Source organism: Sorex araneus, chromosome 2, assembly GCF_027595985.1.
Source record: "Sorex araneus isolate mSorAra2 chromosome 2, mSorAra2.pri, whole genome shotgun sequence".
Lineage (NCBI taxonomy): Eukaryota > Metazoa > Chordata > Mammalia > Eulipotyphla > Soricidae > Sorex > Sorex araneus.
Window position 1 is genome coordinate 281,974,340 of NC_073303.1, and position 24,176 is coordinate 281,998,515.

The 24,176-nt window shown below is 40.0% G+C and overlaps 1 protein-coding gene across 2 annotated transcripts; it reads left to right on the top strand.

Moving 5' to 3' along the window:
- The first annotated feature begins 251 nt into the window (after positions 1–251).
- NMD3 (NMD3 ribosome export adaptor) lies at positions 252–23,698 on the top strand. 2 transcript variants are annotated; one of them, XM_055128727.1, is made up of 16 exons: positions 252–352; positions 680–740; positions 1,902–2,036; positions 2,312–2,408; positions 4,444–4,524; positions 5,934–6,062; positions 6,605–6,695; positions 8,320–8,398; positions 9,307–9,403; positions 10,980–11,097; positions 13,202–13,347; positions 15,800–15,912; positions 16,691–16,763; positions 19,677–19,783; positions 20,981–21,051; positions 21,976–23,698. In XM_055128727.1, exons 2-16 carry the CDS (start codon positions 697–699, stop codon positions 22,107–22,109), a joined length of 1,515 nt encoding a protein of 504 aa, XP_054984702.1. In that variant the 5' UTR covers positions 252–352; positions 680–696; the 3' UTR covers positions 22,110–23,698. The 2 variants fall into 2 exon arrangements, with proteins under 2 accessions (XP_054984702.1, XP_004603289.2); XM_004603232.2 differs by having other exon boundaries at positions 258–352; positions 684–740.
- The last annotated feature ends 478 nt before the right edge of the window (positions 23,699–24,176 follow it).

Consider the following 24,176-nt stretch of genomic DNA (forward strand, 5'->3'; position numbering starts at 1 on the left):
AACGATCTTTTGTATATTTATATGGGTGACGTCAACCTGGAGTAATCTCTGGCTGAGGGAAGGAGGAAAGGTGGAGAACGCGAAAAGAACAGTTGGGACATCGTTTCTGCACATCTCAAGCACTTCAGGATGAGACCAACTGCAAGTTTTCTTCCAGGTCTGTCCGGAGCAGGGCGGCTATAGACCCGCCCCTAACTCCACGTCGGCCTAGGTGCGCTTCCGGCTCGTATCGCGAGATTACTACTCTCCTCTCGCGAGAGCTGTACTGTCATGGCGGCGGCCTGATAGTGCGGGGCGTCGTGCGAGTCGCTGCGGTTTGTCTTTGCATCCGGGGACGGCAGAGAGGCGCCAGGTAAGTTCGGGGGTCCGAGGCCCATACCGCCGGCCCTAGAGAACGCCGCGGCGACGACAGGGAGGCCTTCCCGGGGTCCCGCTGGGCTCTGGGGCCACGTGTGCGCCCCGCGGGCCCAGACCGCGTGAGCCGTGCCTCTGGCGCGTCTGGCTTGTGGCGTGTTTCTCGTCGCGGGTCCTGCCCGGGCGCCGGGGACACCTCCAGGGCGGTGCCGCCGCGGGAGGGACGAGGGTCCGGCTGTCAGCGCTGGCGGGTAGAAGCTCGCGGAAAGCTTCGTACGGAGGGGTGGAGAGCTGAGTTAACCCCCTCGGTTCTTCTCTCTGAAAGCCAGCGTGTCCGGGGCGATGGAGTACGTGACCGAACCGACCAGCCACACCCCCGCACACATGTGAGTCATCCCTCCCTCCGCCCTCCTCCCACATTCATATAATGGTCAATCGGATGGTGACTTGGGCCTTTTAATTTTTTTCTCTTATGTTTGACCTGTATTTGGACACTGTGATGCCGTGATTTACAAAGTTCTTAAGGATACAGTCGCCTTAGGTAGTCAGTGCCTCCGCAGCAATCCCACCACCCGTGTCCCCAGCATCCCGCCCCCACCAAGCCCGACCCCTTAGCTGACAGGGCCGTGGGCTTTTAATGGTGAATTTAGTAGGAGAGAGACGGTTTGTGTCTATAATATGTCTGGAACTACAGATCGTTTGTATTCTTGCACCCTTGTAACTTGAAGTGATGCAGTTATATTTTTTTAAAACATCCCCTTAAATTTAAAGACGTAGAAGTGAATCTGAAACGCCTGTGGGGAAATCATTCCTGGATGGGGGCAGTGTTTTGTCCTAAGTGGGGAAATAAGAAAAACAGTATTTCTGAGAAAATGGAATTCACTTTGAGTTGCAAAGGTGTTTTTTTTTTTTTGGTAGAAAATACTTGACTTCAGGGGGCTGGAATGATAACACAGCGGGGAGGGCGTTTGCCTTGCACTTGGCCGACCCAGGTTCGAATCCCAGCATCCCATATGGTCCCCTGAGCACCGCCAGGAGTAACCCTTGTGCATCGCCAGGTGTGACCCAAAAAGAAAAAAAAAAAATACTTCAATAAAGTTAAGCATGCTACATGCTATACTTCTGGAGCCTACCCAGAACTATTTCAGTTGAACAAAAGCTACTCCTAATACCTCTATCACTTAGTAACTTTAAGGATTTAAGAGACCTGTGTTGTAATTGGGGTCGGCGCACTGTGGGGGGAGGGGCTTGATATAGCATTAACTTCTGTTTGACAGTGCTGACTCAAGAACATTGTAGTTTACAGATTCTTTAAAATTGAAGCCATCTTTTTTTTTGGCTCCAGAAACCCAAAGTTGTTCCTTAGTTACTACATTATTGAAGATAGCGCTATAATTTTTTATGGACAACTATGGTCTGAATTTGAAGGCTTTTACTTGTTGGGTAATTTTTTTCCAAGGGGGGGATATTTTGGACTCAGCATATTTTATGATAGTATATTTAGTGATTCCATGAAACTTAATTTGAAAATCTGTGCTTTATTCAAGCTTGTGCTGTGAGTGCGGTATCCCTATTAGTCCAAATCCTGCCAATATTTGTGTTGCCTGTTTGCGAAGTAAAGTAGACATCAGCCAAGGCATTCCAAAACAACTGACTATTTCTTTCTGCAAACAATGCCAAAGGTATGTTTCTGTACTACTGTATCCTCTGTAGAGTCCAGCTATTCCCAGAGATCAGTATGTTAGGGAAGGGTTACACACTCAGACTTTAACATTATCTTTTAAACTAATTATTGGTCTTACATATGTATTTATATATGTATACATTTGGGTTGTGTGTTTCAGATCAGTGTTGGATATAATTTCTAGTGAATAGTCAGTACTATATTACATATTCAGATGGAAATTTTGTTTTTCTTGAGAGATACTGGGTTTTACCATATTGTTATTTCTCTTAGATATTTTCAGCCACCAGGAACGTGGATACAGTGTGCATTAGAATCCAGGGAACTTCTTGCTTTGTGCTTGAAAAAACTCAAAGCCCCTCTGAGTAAGGTAGGTCAAATAACTAAAACATGTTTTTAAAAATAAAAAACATCACTGTTGGTAAGCACTGTTAAGGCAAATCCTGTTTTTAAAGTTACGTGGTGGAGTAGGGGAAGTGTGGGTTTGAGCCATGCTTGGTGGTGCATAGGGCTTACTCCTGGCCCTGTGTCCAGGGATCATCCCAGACTCGCCTACCAGACCATATGCAGTGCCTAGGATCGAGCCAGTGTTAACTGCATGCAGGGCTAGTAACCCCACTAACACTCTGGCCCTCAGAGTTACATATTTTTATTTAATTTATTCATCTTTGGGGGCACGTTCAGCAGTGCTTGGAGCTACTCCCAGTTTTTGTGCTTAGGTGGTACTTTGGGGACCAGATGATGCAGGATGATGCATTCTGGACTCCAGCGTGCAAGTCATGCATTCCAGCCCTTTGATTCTCCTTCAGAACCTGTATTTCCTTTTTTATTGTAAATAAAAATCATCTCTTTGCTTTAAAAGGTGTAATGTAGAGGACTGGGGAGATAATACACAAGTTAGGGTGAACCCAGCCTGGGTTTTTAATCTTCTGGTCTCTGTCTTTGGGAATGATCATTAAGATTGATCTTGAAATCAGGGTAGGATATATTAAAATTTAAATAAGACTGGAAGGGGGGTGAGAAGAGAGATAGTACAACAGGTAGGCTTTGCCCAGTACCCTGCCGGCCCAGATTAGATATTCCTGCCATCACATATTAAACCCGAGCACTGCCAGGAATGATCCTGGCATAGGGCAAGGAGTAATCCCTTAGCACAGCCAGTGTGCCCTTAAAAACATACAGAGCAAAACAAAAGGCTGGATGGATAAATAGATTGTAGGTTGCCCTGAGAACTACTAGTTTGAAAGATTCTGGTGCCGGGGCTGGAGTGATAGCACAGCGGGTAGGGCGTTTGCCTTGCACGCGGCCGACCCGGGTTCGAATCCCAGCATCCCATATGGTCCACTGAGCACCGCCAGGGGTGATTCCTGAGTGCATGAGCCAGGAGTGACCCCTGTGCATCGCCGGGTGTGACCCAAAAAGCAAAAAAAAAAAAAAAAAAAAAAAAAAAAAAAAAAAAAAAAAAAAAGATTCTGGTGCCCTTGAACTAAAGAGAGTGAGCTGGTAAAATATTAGGTGGTAGATATGGAGTGGGATAGATACTTAGAATTGAGATTTTGAATGGGTTGCAGATATTGGTGACAAGGATATTGAGTAGCTGAGAAAATGAAGAGGACAGGATTGATCCTGGAGCCAAAAGAACTCAAAAGAATGTAGAAGCTAGTATATTGCATGTCATCTGTGAGAACCTTAAGCTCACCAGCTCTTATTAGAATTAATCCAGTCAGCTAAAATCTTTGAATAACAAGAACAGGTGGTTCTGGGATTAATATATAACTGTCAGGTGGGTGGCAATATCTCTGCGCTTCAGATTCGAAAATGGAATTCTTTAAGGAAGAAGAGCAGGGAAAGTGGGTTAGAATTAGTAATTAAGACAAGGAGTATGGCTCTCTGGCTTCTATTCCAGTGACACGGAGAAAAAAATCAGTCTTATCAGCAGAGGGGGGTATTACAGACTGTGGATCTATAGCGAAAGAGAAATATTCTGCAAAGAGATGGGGTAGGTTTTGTTAGTGAAGTTTGTGTTTCAGCAGGCACAGTGAAAGTTCAGGATTTTTGGACGGAGTGTTAGATGAGACTGAAAAGGAAGTCTGAAATCCAGTGAGGGTGGATAAGGAAGATGTCTCTGGGACTATAGTAGGAGCTAATGAACTTACTAGTAGGATGTCTGCGGACTGGCAGTGCGGTAAAGCTCTTCTGGGGAATGGTGCAGTGAGTGTATCGGGACCTCACTCCATGGTGTAGATGGGATGTGGAGGGTACATTAGAAAGTGCCCTTGGGGTCTCAGCAGATCCTTAGTAATGGAGACTGAGAAGAAACATCCTTTGTACCTTGTATATAATCTTTTTACTAATGATTTTTTTTCTCCTCAGATGAGAACTTAACTTTTTTATTTTGTCTGAAGGTCCGACTTGTAGATGCAGGCTTTGTTTGGACTGAACCCCATTCAAAGAGACTTAAAGTGAAACTGACTATTCAGAAAGAGGTAAGCAGTACATAGTTTGCTCAGCATGGGTAAAGTAAGTGGTGCGAGCAAGGGATATTATGACTTGATAAAAGGACCAGATCCCTTTAGTGTAATCTTTGTTTTTTTAAGTCATCTACTTCTCTTCACAGATAATCAGGTCGTTAGCAGGAACAGTGTTTACTCGGGATTGATCGGTGAAGATGCTCTTTTTAAGTCTCCCCAAGGCTAGTGGCTGCAGTCCTGCTTGGGCAGCCAGTGCTTGGTGCCACTTGCCAGAGCTGGGGTGGGCGTGGTAGCAGGCTGTGCTTAGAGTACTTAGGTAGCAGGATAGAGGATTATGGGTGTTGGATTTATGCTGGAGGGTGGATTTAGGGCATGCAAGATATGCACTCTCCTCCCTTGCATTACCTCCCCAGCCTCTTGTTTTCTTTTTTAAAAATTTGTTTCTGGCTGAACTTAATGGTACTTGAACATTTGTTGCCAGGGACTGAACCCAGAACTCCTGCATAAAAAACATGTACTCAAGCCCCTTTAGCTATCTTCCTACCTCCTCGGTTTATTTATTTTGGTGGTTTGGTTTGGTTTTTTCCCCAACACCCAGCAGTTCTCATGGACTGTTCCTGCCTGGCTGTATGTTCAGGAGTGACCTTGGTGGTACCCAGGAGGCCATACATGGTACTAAATATTTGAGCCAGGGTCTGCTAGATGCAAGGCAAGTGACTTAACCCCTGTACTAGGTCTCCAGTCTTTTGAGACTACTCAGTGTTGTGCCACTCTGCTCAGGTGTTACTCCTGGTGGCATATGGAGGATCATACACGTGCTGGGGATTGAACCAGGGTTATCCACGTGCAGGGCCAGTGCCTTGTCCACTGTAGTATCTATGACCATCAAAGTTCTTTTATAAAGAAAAGGATTCAATCAAAACAAGAGTTATGGCTGATTCCCAAACTTTGCTGATTATAATGATTCATAGTAACAAATCAAGCTGCGTTCAGCTAGATATGAAACCTAATAGCTGTTTATTTGAAGAAGTTCTCGGGTGGTTTCTGGTGTTTGGCTATGTTTGGGAATAATTTACTTATTTAAAAGGTTTTATTTGGGGCTGGAGCAATAGCACAGCAGGTAGGGCATTTGCCTTGCACGTGGCCAATCTGGGTTGATTCCCAGCATCCCATGTGGTCCCCTGAGCACCGCTAGGAGTGATTCCTGAATGAAAAGCCAGGAGTAACCCCCTGTGCATCGCCAGGTAAGTACTCTAAAGACACATTTGAAATGTTAATGAAATAAATTCTAAATTAAACTTGTAGATCTTTAGATTTATTACTGATATCTTCAAAGCATTATAATAAAAGATTTTAAATTAAATATTATATTAAAGTATCTTTTAGTAAGAACAATGAAGGAGTGTGGTTGCTTTCTTTTTCAGGTGATGAATGGTGCTATCCTGCAGCAAGTATTTGTGGTGGATTACGTTGTTCAGCCACAGATGTGTGGAGATTGCCATAGAGTGGAAGCTAAGGATTTCTGGAAGGCTGTGATTCAAGTCAGGCAAAAGGTAGAGAAAAAAATAGCATATCAGGGGCTGGAGCAATAGCACAGCGGGTGGGGTGTTTGCCTTGCATTCGGCCAACCCGGGTTTGATTCCCAGTATCCCATATGGTCCCCTGAGCACCGCCAGGAGTAATTCCTGAGTGCATGAGCCAGGAGTAACCCCTGTGCATCGCCAGGTGTGACCCAAAAAAGCAAAAAAAAAAAAAAAAAAAGAAGAAGAAGAAGAAAAAGAAATAGCATATCATCTTGTATTTCATCTTTGTTGAATTAAAACACCGAGGAATGTCTCTTTCTAAGTTTTTCAGGTATCAGGGGATAGCTTGGGTTCATCACATTAGCATTATCACATTTTATCTCTGAAGGTTCTTATTGTTTTAAAAATCAGCCTGCTGAGCTGTGAAAAGACTCAAGCATTTGAACACCTGCCTAGCAGTGTGTAAGCCCGAGTACAACCGCTGGCACAGCATGTGACCTCTAAAAAGAAAGCTCTGTTATGGGTGGCTTTTAAATTGTCATCCATTAATTCAGTGATGCTTTTATGTTTAGACTCTGCACAAAAAAACTTTCTACTATTTGGAACAATTGATTTTGAAATATGGAATGCATCAGAATACACTGCGTATCAAAGAGATTCATGGTAAGTTAAAGTGGTACTTAAAGAAGTTCAGGTGGTATTTTGTTAAACTACCTAGTCTTTTATCTTTCCTGATAATATCTCAAATAACACTGTCCAGAAGAACTTTCTGTTAGAAAGAAACTAGTCTTAGTTCTTTATTTCTGCAGGGGCTAGAGTGATAGTACAGCAGGTAGAGCAGGCCTGGCATGTGGCTGACCTGGGTTTGAGCCCCACTGTCTTATATGATCCCCCTAAGCACTACTAGGAGTGATCCCTGATTGCAGAGGCAAGAGTAAACTGAGTATCACCAGATGTGGCCCCTCCTGCTACACCTGTGTGTGTGTATATGTTAAAAACTTGATTTAAGATTAGTCTCAATAGATAAAAAGTATGGTATTTTTTATATGGTATGGTACGAGAGTTCTAGAACTTAATTCATGTTGCTTAATTAAAATGTTATGCTCATGGATTAGCAATATCCTGTTTTTTTCATTTTCTTCACTTATATGGAATTATGAAGTATTTGACTTTCTGTGACTGCCTTATTTCACATTGCATCTCTCGGGTTTGAGTTGTCTTTGAGATCATATATACATGGAAGTAAGAAGGCTGGATCATATGGAAGTTCTGTTTGCAGTTTTCCCCTTCTCTTTGCTGTTGCTGTTGTTTTTAATGACCCCGGGTCTTATGTTTAGTTTCGAACAGCAGTGCTCATTGGGATATATGCTTCAGTACTTTAGCACACTTTGTGTTGCTTGCTGTGGGCTCATAAACATGGTGGACTCCTAGTGACCCAGTGGTTTTCCTGACAATACTGAGTCCTTCTGCATGGGCCTCGTGGCTGTGCTTGGTGGGAATACTCATCAGTGTGGATGTGCTGCTCAGACCCAGTGGTTCTTAGTTTTAATTTTTAAAGTTAAATTTGCACATGGTGATACTTAAATACTTAGTTTAGTTTTTTGGATTTGGGGTCACACCTAGTGCTGCTCAGGACTCCTAGCTCTGCTCAAGGGTGACTCCCGGTGGTCTTAGGAACCATATGGGATACTGGGAAATGAACCATGGCTGGTCACATCCACGGCAAATACTCTCCCAGCTATACTATCTCTAGCCCCAGAGATCTAAATTCTTGTGTCGTATGTGTATTCTGTTGTCCTGGTGGAAAAATAATCTTTACTGAGTTTGACTAGAAGTATTCTCAAGTCAGTGTGCTAGATCTAAATATGTGTCTGTATTGTAGTAATTCCACACTAAAAATAGCGTAATTTACACACTGTCAGTAGGAAACTGATAGTTCCCCTAATTTTTTTTTCTATTTTGAATTAGTTTCTTGCTTAACTGTGTTGCTTGAAATAATATCTCTAAACATTTCTTCTTTGTATCCCTTTGGTTTGGGCTCACAGAAGTGCTCAGGAGTCACTCCTGACTCTACACTCAGGGGTCATTTCTGGCAGAGCTCAGGGCACCTGATAGGGTACCGGGGATTAAATCTGAGTCTGCCACATACAAGACAGCACTCTACTCATTGTACTATCTCTCTAGTCCAAACAGTATAATAAAATATTCGTGTAATACCATATTTTACTATGTTAGAGGGAAATCTTTTGCAGAATTATTTTCATGTGACTTTTTTCCTTATTTAAAGATGGTCTGGATTTCTTTTACTCTTCAAAACAACATGCTCAGAAGATGGTAGAATTTCTTCACTCTTCAGTTCCCTGCAGGTATGTTCTGAAACTAAATGATTAAGTTTAGGAAATTGGGAATGAATGCAGGTCACCTGTGTTTGGGGTTAGGAAACATTTTTGTTGTGGTTATTGTTGTTAAAACATAAAATAGGAATACTTGCACAACTACCTAGTATTTAATGTACTAGCCACTTGAAGGGAAATACTAAGTGTCACTTAAGGATCTCTTCTGCACTGGCCCTCACCCCAATATGCACTGTAGTGGGGCATGAGTGATAGACCACAGCGGGTAGGGCACTTGCCCTGCATGCAGCCAACCTGGGTTTGACCACTTCACACCATATGTCAAGAGCCCACTAGCAGTGAACCCTGAGTGCAAAGCCAGGACTAAACTCTGAGCACCAATGGGTGTAGTACAGGAACAAAACAAGCACTATCGTACTGAACCATTATTTGATGTATTTAAATAAGACAAAAGAACTATGGGAGTAGGTTATAGAAGCTTCATAGGATAAAACTCCAAAGTCATAAGGTGATTTTTGTTTTAGTGTGTTTTAAGGAGGGGTGGAACACTACTGGCGATGCTTGGGGGACCATAAGGGATGCCAGGGACCAAACCTGGGCTGGCTGTGCGCAAGGCAAGCCACCCTACCTCCTGTACTGTATCTCTTGCCCTGATGAAAATTTGTCTTTTACATTCTCTCCTAACTTCCCTTCCTGCCCTTGGTCTGTGCCAAGAGCATGTATTGGAGGTATTTAGTGGATAAAGGTGAAAGTAGACAGACTGTATTCAAGTGGGTTCCAGTAGTCTTCATCACAGGGAACTTAGATTGGACAGTGATGATTCTTTAGTGAAAATTATTTCTGAAGTTACACAAATAAGAACTTTCATCTTTTTGTTATTAATTTACCTTTGACTTTTTATTATCAATTTCTCTTAATAGATATAAAGCATCACAGAGGCTAATCTCTCAGGATATCCGTAGTAACATATATAATTACAAAAGCACCTTTTCTGTGGAAATTGTTCCAATATGCAAGGTACAGTTCATTTATGTCTTAATTCATGTCTATAGAGAAGGAGTTACTGATCAGGTTTTCTGTATAATTCCTGTTCACTTCCAGGGTTAACTAAATGTAGGTAAACTGCTCTTAAATGATTTTAGATATCCAAACATGTTTTTGAAAAATGTTAAAAAATAACATGTTTGGGCCAGAGAGATTGCCCAGGGGGCTTTGCTTTGCATGCTGTAGGCCCAAGTTAAGTCTCTAGCATTGGGTGGTTCCTGAGCCCCAGCTGGGAGTAGCCCCTGAGTACTGTCCAGTGTAGACAGTATTGGGCAGTGTGGACATCCCATAGCAAAGGTAATCATGCTTAAAATTATAAATCGGCACACATTGAGGAGCCTGGGAAATAGTATAGGACTTTAGGTTGTATGTGGCAGACCCTTATTCGATCCCAGCACCACCTGGTGACCCCTGAGCATCACCAGGAAGATTCCAGAGCTCAGCTAGGAGTAAGCCCAGAGCACCTCCATTATGTGGCCAAAAAACAAAAACTTGTCACCTTCTTCCTTTTGGTGTTCATGGAAAAAAAGACCTTGTTGAAATTTTTTGTTGTCTCTGTTCCTTAAAATTGTTTTTCTGATAAACTTATGACAAGCTCTAAGAAATTTTGAATGTAGAAATTGATATTAAGATAAGTAGAGACCCATTTGTGGAGTATGTGCTGACTTGATTTTGGCAAGATAAAATTAAGCAATATATTGGAAATAAATTTTTGGGTTTTGGGCCACACCTGATGGTGCTCAGGGGTTACTCCAGTGGTGACTACCATTCTCTTACATCATTGCTATAATTTATTGTGATCATTCAAAATTGTAAACTCACACATCATAATGACAGGCATTAAAGCTGAGGAAAAGGAAGTTTGGAGTAGTTCGGGGACTTGAGGGACATGAGATAACAAAGTTTCAGAGCTTTAAAGCTGTTATCACTGGTCTGTGCTGCAAGACACTATTAGGCCTGCCGACTTCAGTTAAGGGTCTGCAGACTTCTCTGTGGGACTAGTTAGTAACTCTTTTCAGTATTTAGACACTATGTCCTATCACTAGCAACTATCCAGCTCTGTTGTAGCTCATAGTAGCCATTGATGATAAGAAATAAATGAGTGGCTGAGACTGCACAGGTAAAAACAGTTCAGCATTTTGGCATCTCTTCTAGGTTAGTAGTGGAACTGTGAAGTTGGGTCATTTATGTGCCAGAGGATATCAGGTTTGGTTGGGGCACTGGCCCTTTTGGCAGCGCAGGGACCCAGCCTGTCTCCATCCCAAAAAGGCACCAAAGATCCCAGCCAGAAACTGGGCTTACTGGGACAACTAAGTGGTGGTGACATTAATCCTGTCCCTATCTCTTATAACACCATCGTAAAATGCGAAATGTAGTGCATTTTTTGTTCTAGTTTAAGGTCTAGTTCTTTTCCTTACACCCTTTGTTGCTCTATATAGTTAATGGCTTTTTGATGTGGGCAGATCCATCTCAATCAGGTTGGCATTGATGACTGTTTATTGTAGACCTATATAGGATTTGTTTCAGTATAATTGTTTTTTATGCCTAGGATAATGTTGTTTGTCTGTCTCCAAAATTGGCACATAGCCTGGGAAATATGAACCAGATCTGTGTGTGTATTCGAGTGACCAGCACCATCCATCTCATAGACCCGAATACGCTACAAGGTAAATTTTAGGAACTGTTTGCCTTGATAGTTCTCCCTAGTAAGCAGGAATCGTGTGTTCTTTTTTTTTTTTTTTTAATTTTATTATATTGAATCACCGTGAGAAAAAAAAAATACAAAGCTTTCAGGTTTAAGTCTCAGTCATACAATGATTGAACCCTCATCCCTTCACCAGTGCACATGTTCCACCACCAAGAACCCCAGTATACCAGCCCCCACCTAAGTAGCTAATGATCTTCATTTTATTCTCTATACTTTGAATGCATTCAATATTTCAATAGAGAACTCACTATTATTGTTTGGAATTTTCCCCCAACAATCAGGCCTGCTGAAAAGGCATCATTTAATAATTTCTTTTCATTGCTGAGAATGAAGATTCTATGAGCTATCACGGCTACGCGCTTTTGGATTTCTGATATTTTAGTTCAGTTCAGATATTTTAGTTCACCACATGGATGATGCTGCTGCCACCATTTTCCATGCAGAAAAACAGGGTGGAAAGGGAAAATCCCTTCCCAGGCGGCTCATAGTCGTAGTACAGCTCACAGTCAAGATGCGTGTCTGTAAGAAGCCGCTCTGGGTGCCAAAATGGGTTAGAAGAACTCTTGGATTTTGTCTGTACAAACAGAGTGTCTATTTCTCGAGCAGCAGCTCCTCGTGTGTTCTTTTTATACTGGTTTTAAAAACTAGCTAAGATCATTATGATCTAATTCCTACAAAACTGTATTTTTAAAGCTCTTGTTAAGTTACCCTGGTAACTTTTTACTTCAAGAAACAATTCTGTGAACTTAAAAGGTTCGGGCTGGAGTGATAGTAGAGTGGGTAGGGTGTTTGCCTTGCACATGGCCAACGCAGGTTCGATTACTAACAGCTGGTATGGCCCCCCTGCCCTGCCAGGAGTAATTCCTGAGTGCAGAGCCAAGGGTAACTCCTGAGTTTTGCTGCGTGTGGCCCAAAACCAAAAACACACACAAACCCTAAAAACCAATTTTATTGACTTGTTTATTTATTTTATTTAATATTTATAGTTGATTATTTGAGTTTATTGCCAAGTTTCAGTGAATCACAAATTTTAGAGTTTGGAGCATTTAACTTCTCGAACCGGTAAACCATTTAGTGTAATTATAATTTGAACTAAATTTAGGAGTGATTTTTGTTTGTTCTGTTTGGATTTTTTGTGCCATACCTGGCTATGCTCAGAGCTTACTTCTGTCTGTGTATTCAGAATCACTCCTGGTAGGGCTCAAGGGATCATATGCAGTGCTAGGGATCAACCACAGGTCAGCTGTGTGCACTACCTTGTTAGCCCAAAAATTCGAATAAATTTAATTATAGCATAGTTTAAAATTTTCCTTTTAAAAAACCTTTTTAAAAGGTGACCCCTTTTGGGCCCGAGCAATAGTATAGCAGGTAAGGAGCTTACTATACACACCTACACACCTAGGGTCAATCCCTGGCACCATGTATGGTTCCCTAAGCCTCTCTACGAGTAAGTCCCGAGCACCAGGGGATATGGCCCAAGACCAAAAATGAGTAAGACGCCTTATTTATTGTTAGTTATCTTATGATACTGGGCTCCATTTCCTACTCCTTGATCTTTTCTCATATATTTCCTATAATGTAAACTTTTCTGTTATAAAAAATTTGAGCTTATGTTTGTATTTTTCTAAAAATCTTTAGAAATTTGAATTTATCAGTGGTCTGTTTGTAATATTAGGATGGACATATTTTTTAATGCCAGTAAGAACTTTATTTTCCTTAAACTAAGCACTGAAGTATTGGTAAATGTTTTTAAAATGCACATATACAACTCTAGTAATCAGATCAGATCTATTTATATTTAACCATGCACAGAAAGCACTGAGCTCTGTGGTGGTGATAGTAACTGCTTAAGATTTATTATGACCAGGAACCTCTCGTCCTTTGAGAAATTTGCAGTTAATTTATTGGAATATAGAATGACCTGGGAGAGTTGATTTGCCACTGTGGTTTCTGTTGACCGAGTGTTTCCTGGTTCATATAGGCCATCTTTTTTAGCTTAACACATTTTGATGACTTTTCCAGTACTTCAGTTCCCTCCTTTAATATCTTGTGTTTGTTCATAGTTGCAGATATTGATGGGAACACTTTCTGGAGTCACCCTTTCAATAGTTTATGTCATCCCAAACAACTAGAAGAGTTTATTGTGATGGAATGCAGCATCGTCCGAGATCTAAAGCGCAGTGCAGGTGCTGGAATGATATCAAAAAAGGTAAGTTCTGAACTGCTCGCCTTTTTATAAAAAAAGACTCATAACTTGCTGTCTTGTTTCCTCTTTTGTAAATTTGTTTTTAAAGATGTTTTAGTGACTGTAAAATGAGTTTGAGGGGCCAGAGCGATAGTCCGGCAGGGAGGGTATTTGCCTTGCACACAGCAGACCTGGGTTTCGTCCCCCCACCCCCCACCCCTGCATCCCATATGGTTCCCCAAGCACCACCAGGGGGTAATTCCTGAATGCAGAGCCAGGAGTAGCCCCTGAGCATTGCCGGGTGTGATCCAAAAAAACAAAAATTAAAAATAAAATTAGTTTCAGTAGATCTTAGATGACATTAGGATAAACATGCTGTCTGTATTTATTTGCTATTTGCTTGTCTTGTTTTGTCTTTATTTTGGGACCACACCTGGGTTCACACCTGTATTACTCCTGGTGTGGCTTCAGGGTATTGTATCTATAAACTATATAGTTTATGTTTAGTATTTATTTGTTCCTAAATGCCTTTAATGTAAGTTAATATTAGTGTCCATTTGAAGAGCATGCTTTGAATGTGTGTGGTGCCTCTTAAATTTAGTAATAGCCCTGTCCTCTTCTTTTTATGACACCAGTATTCCAATTGAGTTTTACGGTTGACCCTTGATGTCATTTAACTTAGTTCTTAATATCTTGTATTTCCTTTATGCTAGAAAGTGGAAGCTTGCTTAAATTCAGTAGAGATCCCTAATCTAGATACTAAGAATGTTCATTTCCTTTGAGGTGGTTATCTTACATTGATATCTTAAGGTAATCTTTCAGGTTATCTTAAGGTGATCTTTAAGGTGATATCTTAAGACAAAAAAATAGCTTATGATTAATTTGGAGAAATTAGTGGGAAAGGAGACATTAATTTCTACATCTAATTTAAAATGAAGAATTTAATAATGGTTAATATTATTTATAATGCATAGAGAAATACTATAGCCCCTCGAATATTTGTAAACCCAGATATATTTTTATGGGCTTTAAATATATATGATCCCAAAAAGTCAATAAACATATATATATATGTATATATATCTAGAATATGATTAGTCTGGGGGCTGGAGTGATAGCACAGCGGGTAGGGCGTTTGCCTTGCACGTGGCCGACCCGGGTTCGAATCCCAGCATCCCATATGGTCCCCTGAGCACCGCCAGGGGTAATTCCTGAGTGCATGAGCCAGGAATGACCCCTGTGCTTTGCCAGGTGTGACCCAAAAAGCAAAAAATATATATATATATATATGATTAGTCTGGTTGCTAGAAAGAACTGAATCTTATTACATAGAATTTAGTCTTTCCTTAGTATTTGGTTTTTCACAGTTCTCTCCTAAATCTGAAGCCTGCCTTTTACTTCATTTTTTTCCTGTATATTTGTATCATCTGTTCATCTCTAAATTCCTTAATTATATCTATAATCATTAAAATTTTGCTCTTGATGTCCTTTTCCTTAGTTCTGTTTAGATTAGTAAAAGCTGTCTAATACAGCCTCTAAGTTTGAAATGTGTAATTGCTTGCAAAATCAGGTTGGAAAGAAAACTTTCAATGGGTTTCTGGTTCTAAATTTCCTGACTGTCGGGGAGATAATACAGGGATTAGGGATGCATATACTGTATATCTGGCACTCGGTGAGCCCGAGTATCCCTGGGCATAGCCACTGAGATCCATATACTCTATATCTGGTACTCTGTGATCCCGAGTATCAATGGGCATAGCCCCAGAGATCTTTGGGCACCTCTAGTATGTTTCTGGTTGCCCCCAAGAGTTGTTGGGGTGGCCGTGCTGATTCCCGACATGAGCTGCAGGAGCCAAAGGCCTGGTTGGCCCAAGCATCACCAGGATTGGCCTTGGGGCTCCCCAAACCCCCAGAAAAAAAAAGCTTGAAACTTGGGATATTGCTTCCAACAAAAAGGTGGGGTGAAGGGGGGATTCAAAATAATAGATATCAAAAAATTCATTTGAAACAGACTTGGGGTTTCTGGTGGCACTGTGCTTCCTGGATTGACAGCAGTCTGAACCCTGTGCTTTTGAACCTGATTTGTAAGACAAGGGCTCCTTAGGATAGGGTCTGGGTTTAAGATTTTTCAGGTGTCCCTGTCTGGCTTTGTTTTTGCTTATTTAGGGTTTGTTTTGTTTTATTTTATTTTGCAAAAATTTCTTTTGAAAATTTCATGCATTTTAGGTGATGTATTTTATAAATTTTTAGTTTAAGTCTTTAAAGAAATTTAATTTTATTCTAGTGATTTTTTAAAATATGCTCATGATTCAGAAATTTATTAATTTTGACATTTTGGAGATTTAAAAGTAAGCATTTTCTATCTTCAAATTGAAAATTTGAAAATCAAAGTAAATACTGTATTAACTTCTCTAAGAGTTGTTTAGTAAGTCATGTTTTGATGATTGAAAAGTGCCTTTTTTTGTTGTTGTTTAAGCATACCCTTGGGGAAGTCTGGGTACAAAAAACTTCAGAGATGGATACAGATAAACAGTATTTTTGTCGCACTCATTTGGGACATCTACTAAATCCTGGTGACCTGGTTTTAGGGTTTGTATTAATTTCTAATATTTTATTTATTTTTGTTTTGGTTCGGGGGCCACGCCTGGCAGTGCTTAGGGCTTATTCCTATGCTTACGGATAAGTCTGGTGGGGCTCAAGGGGCTGTGTTTGAGCTGCTGGGGATCAAACCCTGGTCAGCCACATGCAAGGCAAGCACTACCCAATCTGCTGTCTCTTGAGCCCAATTTGTAGTATTTTAAACTGCAAATTTTATTTGGTAGTTAACAAGCCTACCTAAAATGCTAAAATTATTTTATTCCCCAAACAAATGTGACGTCTTAGGAACCTAGTTACTCAGTTTATTATTGATAACTAAGTTGAGTTATAGATTAGATTATTTACTCTAAGACTTTGTAATTGAACCAGGAAGTTGTGTTGTTAGGTCATATTTACAGTTTTTTGGTGATGGATAGTGAGCAGTTTTTATTATGCATATGGTGCTGCAGAAATATTTCACTTTTAAAATATGGCAGCCTTACATGCTGGGAGCCTTTATGTATGCTCTAGATTTTGTTATCACCAAACTGGTATCATCAGTTTGTTTTGCTTCTCTAGTAAGTATGAGGTAAAGAGGATAGTAATGGATAATATATGAAACTGAGATGGATTACTATCTTTACTAGATTCTGTGGAAGCATATTAACTAGTAAATTTTGTAACTTTCAAAGAGGGAAAGCCTACTTACTAAATACTGATCTTAGGAACTTCTGGATGATCATATAATAAGTTCTTTTTGTCATTAAGAGTTCAATTATTTTCATTTCAGGTTTGACTTGGCCAACTCTAACTTAAATGATGAATATGTCAACAAAATGAATGCAGATAGAGTCCCAGATGTGGTAAGGCTATAGAATTTTCCTTTTGTTTCTGTGTTGAAGTGATGTGACTCTATGGATAAAATACACTGGTTCACAAGTTTTTTAATCACTGTATCAGTTGTCCCATTGCTTATCAATTTGCTCAAGCGGGCGCCAGTAGCATCTCCATTCTTCCCTGTCATGTTCAGTGAGGCCCATTATTGTTACTGTTTTTGACATCTCGAATATGCCAAGGCTCTACTGTGTGAGATTCTGCATCACTCTCTTCCAGGAGCTTTGTTTATAGTCTCTGGGTCTTGTCCATTGATGATTACATGGCACCGGGGGCAGTTTGTGGGTGTGACTGCCAAGCTACTGGAAAACAGGGGATCTGGGTGGAGGAGGCCACTACCAATCTGAGCAGGCTTGGAGATCTCAGCCATGGGTCCCGCATACCTGGGTTCCTCTGTCGGTTCCTTCATGGGTGAGACTCGTGAGTGTGTGGAGTGTGGCCTTGAGCATAGCTGCGGCTGGCTTCTGGAGGTTTTCAGCTGCCTGGGCTCTGCTTGGGGTAGGGAGGGAAACTCAACCTGCCCCTCTCCGAAGGGACCCCAGTGAAGACAGCATGGCGCGGGGGCAGGAGAACTTTATTTTGAGATTTAATTTTTTTCTTTCTTCTTTTTTTTTTTATTTTGAGATTTCAAATACAATGAAAAGGCTGTCATTTTAAACTTTTGATGGAGGAAAATTCAAAATTCTTTTTATTGTCATTTTCAGATTTCCATTATCAGTCAAAAACTTGACATTCATAGAGAAAAACTAAAATTATAAATGAGAAGGAACATCTTGACTGTGTTGGATATTGGCTTTTTCTTGGTGTGGTACACTGTATGCCTAAAGTATCAATAGTGATAGTACAAATCTGACCCCTCAATAAAAGTATCACGTAAAAAATTAATAGTGGAGGGGCTGGAGAGATAGCACAGCGGGTAGGGCGTTTGCCTTGCACGCGGCCGACGCGGGTTCAAATCCCAGCATCCCATATGGTCCCCTGAGCATGGCCAGGGGTAATTCCTGAGTGCAGAGCCAGGAGTAACCCCTGTGCATCGCCAGGTGTGACCCAAAAAGAAAAAAAAAAAATTAATAGTGGCCAGAGCGATAGTACAGCAGGTAAGGTGCTTGCCTTGCACATAGCTGACCCAGACTTAATCCCCAGCATTCCATATGGGCCCCCTAGCACCGCCAGGAGTAATCCATGAGTACAGAGCCAAGAGTAACCCCTGAGCATTTCCAGGTATGGCCCCAAAACAAACAAGCAATAAATTCATCATTAAAAATGATAACTTTTAGGGATCAGAGAGAGAATACAACAGGTGTAGGTATTCACATGTAGCTGACCCTGGTTCAGTCCTCAGCACCCCATTTGGTCCCCTAAGACCTACCAAAAGTGATCCCTGAGCAGAGCCAAGAGTAAACCCTGAAAAACACTGGGTATGGGTGTAAAAATCAATTAAATTTTTTAAATTAATATTAAAATTGCTATTTAATTTTGACTATAATTATGATTTTAAATGATCTCTACAGGGCTGGAGTGAATACAGTGGGTAGCATGCTTGCTTTGCACACAACCTAACCAAGGTTTCATCCTGGGTATGGCTCAAATTTAAAAAAAAAAAAAATCTAAAATTCTCTCCACAGTAGCAAGTCTTAGTGGAATATTATATTTCACCTCATAATTATAATAGTATAGTAAATCACTGTCGATTTTTAAGTAATGTAAAAATAATTTTGAAGAAATTTACTTAGAGAAATGTGAAGGAGAGAAGGAAAGAAAGAGACACATATCCAAGAGAGAACACGGGCTTCCCCTAGGGGAAAGAGCTGAAAGTACACATCTCTGGTCCAGATGCAGGCCAGTGTCCAGAATGAGCCTCACTACAGATTTCATACCAAATTTTTCTCAAGAAAGTATTACCGTTATATGATGCTTTTTTAAAAGTTTATATGCTAATTGACAGCGGGCAGGGTGTTTGCCTTGTATGTGGCCGACTCAGGTTCGATTCCCAGCATCCCATATGGTCCCCTGAGCACCACCAGGAGTAATTTCTAGTGCAGAGCCAGGAGTAACCCCTGTGCATCGCCAGGTGTGACCCATAAAAAAGAAAAAAAAAAAAAACAGAAAAAAAAGGTTATATGTTAATTGAACTGAAGACTTCAATGATTATGTTATTCTAACATCAGTTTGTAAGAATTTTAAACCAAGATAAATTTGTCTAAAGCCTGTTTTCTGCTTAATATTATGAAATAAATTTGATTTCTTTTTTTTTTTTTTTTTTAATTGAGGGTACAGTTACAGATTTATACACTTTTGTGCTTATACTTCCCTCATACAAAGTTCGGGAACCCATCCCTTCACCAGTGCTAAATTTGATTTCTTAAACTGGGCAAAAAATTATAGCAGTAGATCTTCTTCCTCTCAGGCTTTTATTCTTTACTAACTTAGGAAATAGCCGTGTATACACTGTGCTCTTTGAGCTGTTGTATCGTCTTAAAGGAGGAGAAGAGTGTTAGAAGTTCTTAGATATTGCTCCTTGATTTCTGCTCATTTCCCGTTTGTTGACTTCCAGGCATTTACCTAACCTTCCTTTTTTTCCTTCCTTCCTTCCTTCGTTGTTTGTGTGTGTGCGTGCACACATACGCTGTTTTTTGGGCCACATCTGTCATGCTCAAGGGTTATTCCTGGCTCTGCACTCAGGAATTACTCCTAGCGTTGCTCAGGGGACCTTATGGGATGCAGGGGATGGAACCCAGGTTGACCACATGCAAGGCAAATTCCTTACCCGCTCTGTGATCATTCTGGACCCGCTTCCTTCCTTCTCTTAATAGGATTCATTTTTTGAGTTCTATTCCCTACTTCCCATTTTCTTTGACTTTGCATGTTTCTCTTATTTTTAGGTGTTAATCAAAAAGAGCTATGACCGCACCAAACGACAACGTCGTAGAAACTGGAAACTTAAAGAACTTGAAAGAGATAGAGAAAACATGGATACAGATGATGAAAGGTCCCACTTTTTTCTGTCAAACTTTTCGTGTAGTCTCAGGGAAATCCTTATGTTTAATATTTGTGATTTTTATATTATATGGGAAATCACAGAATGGATCTTTTTATTTTATATTCATAATGTTGATTAAATGAGTATAAAACATGTCATTAATAGATTAGTGTTTTTCTGAGTTTTGACCTTAAAGAGTATCACTGGGACCAGAGTGGTAGTACAGTGGGGATGGCGTTTGCCTTGCATGCTGTCCTCCTGGGTTCAATCTCTGGCATCCCCTATGTTCCACTGAGCACCACAGGAGTAATGCTTAAGCACCGCCGGGTAGGGCCCAAAATTAAAAAACAATAATAGTATCACTATTAACAATTTCTTAGACTATATCAGGTACTAAATGAGTACTTACGGCTTAGGATCAAAAAGTTTGTTGATGGGGCTGGAGATATAGTACAGTGGACAGGAAGTTTGTCTTGCATGTGGTTGACCCAAGTTTAATCCCCAGCACCCATATGGTCTTCCAAACTCTGCCACAAATACCAACTTGAGCACTGCTGGGTGTCGCCAAAAACAAAAAACAAAACATCATTGACAGCAAATATGCTATTGTTTTTAAATAACTTAGTTGAGAAATGAAGATATGGAAAGTAGATGGTTTAAAATGTGAAGTAAAATGTGAAATTATGAGGCTGTCAAAACCTTGATTTCATGTCAATGATATAAGGCTAAACCTGGAGCAATGGTAAAAAATGGTTTCCTTATCAGAAAGGAAAAGAGGAAATAGTCCTGTCAGTATTTAGTATCTGTATTTGATTTTCATACATTTAAATTTTTTTCTATTTGAAACAGTTTTATTGTTAGCAGCACCTTCATACTTTATAAAGATGAGGTTTTGTTATAAAAACTTCCATTTTAAAGTTTTTACATTTTAAATATATTAACTTAGTCACCGTGGTTTACAGAGCTGTTGATAGTAGGGTTTCAGGCGTGCTGCATTCCAGCTACAAACCCAACCCAAGTGCAGCGTCCCTCCACCAGGGTTCCTGGGTATCCTCCCACTCCCCAGCCTCAGGTTTGTTATTTGTTTGGCACCCGTGTTCATAATAGTTTTGGTTCTAATGATTTTGATGTATACAGTTAGCTCACCTCTACTGCACCAAAGTATTCAAGGAAGATGAAATATTTAAACATTTTTATCTTTTATAGGCACTACCAAGATTTTCTTGAAGATCTTGAAGAAGATGAGGCAATTAGAAAAAATGTCAACATTTACAGAGGTTGGTTTTATGCCAGTGCTTTAAGTTTGTATCTTTTATGTAGAGATGTTGCTTGGTTAAATGTTGCATATCATACATTTATGAGTAATACTGTAAATTTTGATTCCATATATGACAATTTACTTTTTAACAGCAAAGAAACTAAATTAAAAACATCTTCATACCCATATTTATAATTTAATGTTTAATTATGTGTTCATAATTGTTTGCAAGCCGCGTGATAACATAACACTATTAATTCAGTAGAATTTATTATTGAATGGTTTGCTGTTTTGAATCACTCAGTAAAGTGTGTGCACATACAGATGTAGTATACATGGGTATATTTAGGAATGCAAGCTTAGTGCTATTACACTAAAACGGAAAAATGGAAAAGAACAGCAAAACTTTAAAAAATGTCTTCTAGGGCTAGAGCAATAGCACAGCAGGTAGGATGTTTGCTTTGCTGACCCGGGTTCGATTCCCAGCATCCCATATGGTCCCCTGAGCACCGCCAGGAGTAATTCCTGAGTGCATAGCCAGGAGTAACCCCAGTGCATCGCCAGGTGGACCCAAAAAGCAAAAATATATAAAATTTAAAAAGTCTTCTATACCATATATATTATTTGCATCAAGTTGCTGACACTCAGGGGTGGATTGATAGTACAGTGGGCAGGACAGTTCCTGCACACTCAGCCGACTCGGGTTCTATTCCCAGCCTCCCAGACGGTCCCCTGAGCCCGCAGGAGTGATTCCTTAGCACTGCCAGATGGGGCCCAACAGTCAAAAAAGTTACTAATTTTCATACTAACAAATTTATTCATAATATTTATGCAGTTCAGTCAGTATCTGCTCTAGATACGAAAGCTGCAGATACAATCTGGTTATATAGTAGTATAGTTTGTGTCGTATTTACGTATCTGTATTTATTCGAAATCCTCCTAGATGCAACAATTCCTGTGGAGAGTGACACTGATGATGAAGGAGCACCTCGAATTAGTCTGACAGAGATGCTTGAAGACCTTCACATTTCCCAAGATGCTACTGGTGAAGAAGGTGCATCAATGATGACTCAGTGAGATACCCATGGTGTCCACATCTGTGAGGTTAGGATGTGTACAGTTTGCTCTCAGATCCATCTCTGCCTTCATATGAAAGAGAAAGTTAACTTTTAACAAATATGACCTGATGTGTTCATTCAAAACACTGCAAAATGTTGATTGATGCCTTTGAAGTTTTTGATAACAAAAGATTATGAAGAATGTAGCTATTGCAGATATTTTTGACCATTTAACAGTGGAGTGGTGTCCATTTGCTGCTGCTGCTTTTGTTATATGTGTTTGGTGTCTGCTCAGGGGTTGTTTCTAGCAGTACTGGGAGCAATTTGGTACCAGACATTAAACCCACATGCAATGAATACATTCACTTAGAGCTCTCTCCTGTCTTCATTTTGTTCTTTATTATACTACGATTTCACCTACCATAGCATTGGATTTGAAGTTCAGCAGTCTGGGCCAGGGAGATAGATGGAAGGACCAGAGTGCTTGCTTTGTGTGCAGGAACACATCTGCATGGTCCCATGGCACTTCCAAGAGCTGCTCCCATGCATCCAGAGCCTGGAGTAGCCCCTGAGCACCAAATATTCTGGAATGCTTTTAGAGGTCACCTAAATTTTCAAACATAAAACAAGCTTTATGTTTTTTTCACATCAGTTGCTTTCGTAAAAGAGCATATGAAGAATCATTTTTAATATAACGTGTTATGTACTTTTTGATGCCCTTTTAGATCATTTTTTATGTTTTTAGGATAGGATGTTGGGATGGGTTATTTATCACTGTACATACAGCAGAAAAGCTAATGTTCTATTCGTAATGTTAACATCTTCAAAAAACATTAAACTAAGGGTATTCTGATTTTTTTTTCCCAGAAGAAAATGTATTTCTGTTGAACTAGGGGTATTCTGATTTCTCATGAAGAAGAAACTATATTTAAAATATTTGTTGATTTTTAGGGGCCGGAGCGATAGCACAGCGGGTAGGGCGTTTGCCTTGCACGCAGCCAACCCGGGTTCGATCCCCGGCATCCCATATGGTACCCCAAGCACCGCCAGGAGTAACCCCTGAGCATAGCTGGGTGTGACCCAAAAAGCAAATAAATAAATAAATAAAAAATAAAATATTTGTTGATTTTTAGAAAACCTAGAATAATTACTAAGAGATTAAACAGCTTGTTTTTTAGTTTTGCCTGCCCAGCAGATTAGGATGTTAGTTGCTTTTGTCATAAAATTGTCTTGAGAACTTTTGAGAATAACTTGAACAAGTTTTCATTACTCCGAACATAAAACAAAAAACTTATTAGAATCTAATTTATAGGTGGCGAGGGAGTAAAAATTATCTTTGCTTTATTAGACAATAAATTGGATTTGAATAAGAAATGCTTTCCATCTTTGAGGTGCTGGATTTTTTGGTATCCTAAGAATGGAGGGTTAAGTACTATTTCTGTAAGCAAGATCTTAGTTCTGAAATGTCAGAATGAAGAACTATTTGATACATTCTATGTCTACCACTAAATAAATTGAGCAAGTGCTGAATAGAACATCTTCCTTTTTTAAGAAGATTGCACTCCCCAAGTCTGAAGTTATAAATAAAGGCCTGAACTTTCTCTGGTAGCTTTTTTTCTGTCTGCATACTTCTTCATTTATGGCCTCCACTTCATCTGTATCAAGATTGAATGTTTAAATTTTTATTTTTATTGAGGTTACATTGTTTTGTGTAATTGTATGTCAGATGTACTTTTTCAGTTCTTCAGGTGATCAGAATATGTATGTTATCCAAATGCCTACCTCTCTGCCATATCTGTGTTAAAACATCTTCTTTTTATGTCCTTGACTGTCCTTGAAGTTATTGCATCAGTGTCATATCTAAGTGCTATGCAGTTCTCTAAAGTAAATTTATGTGTAGTGTTTGCCATAGGATTTTTCCCGGGAAAGATATTTCCCACTCTTATTTTTGATGTCATATTTTCATGAGTAACAAAACCTGTTAACTGAAAGAAGATTGTGAACACATGAAAGAATGCAGTTAAGGAAAAGTCATTTGCTTACAGAGCTAGACCACCTTGATTAATGCATCATTTCAGAGTATGGT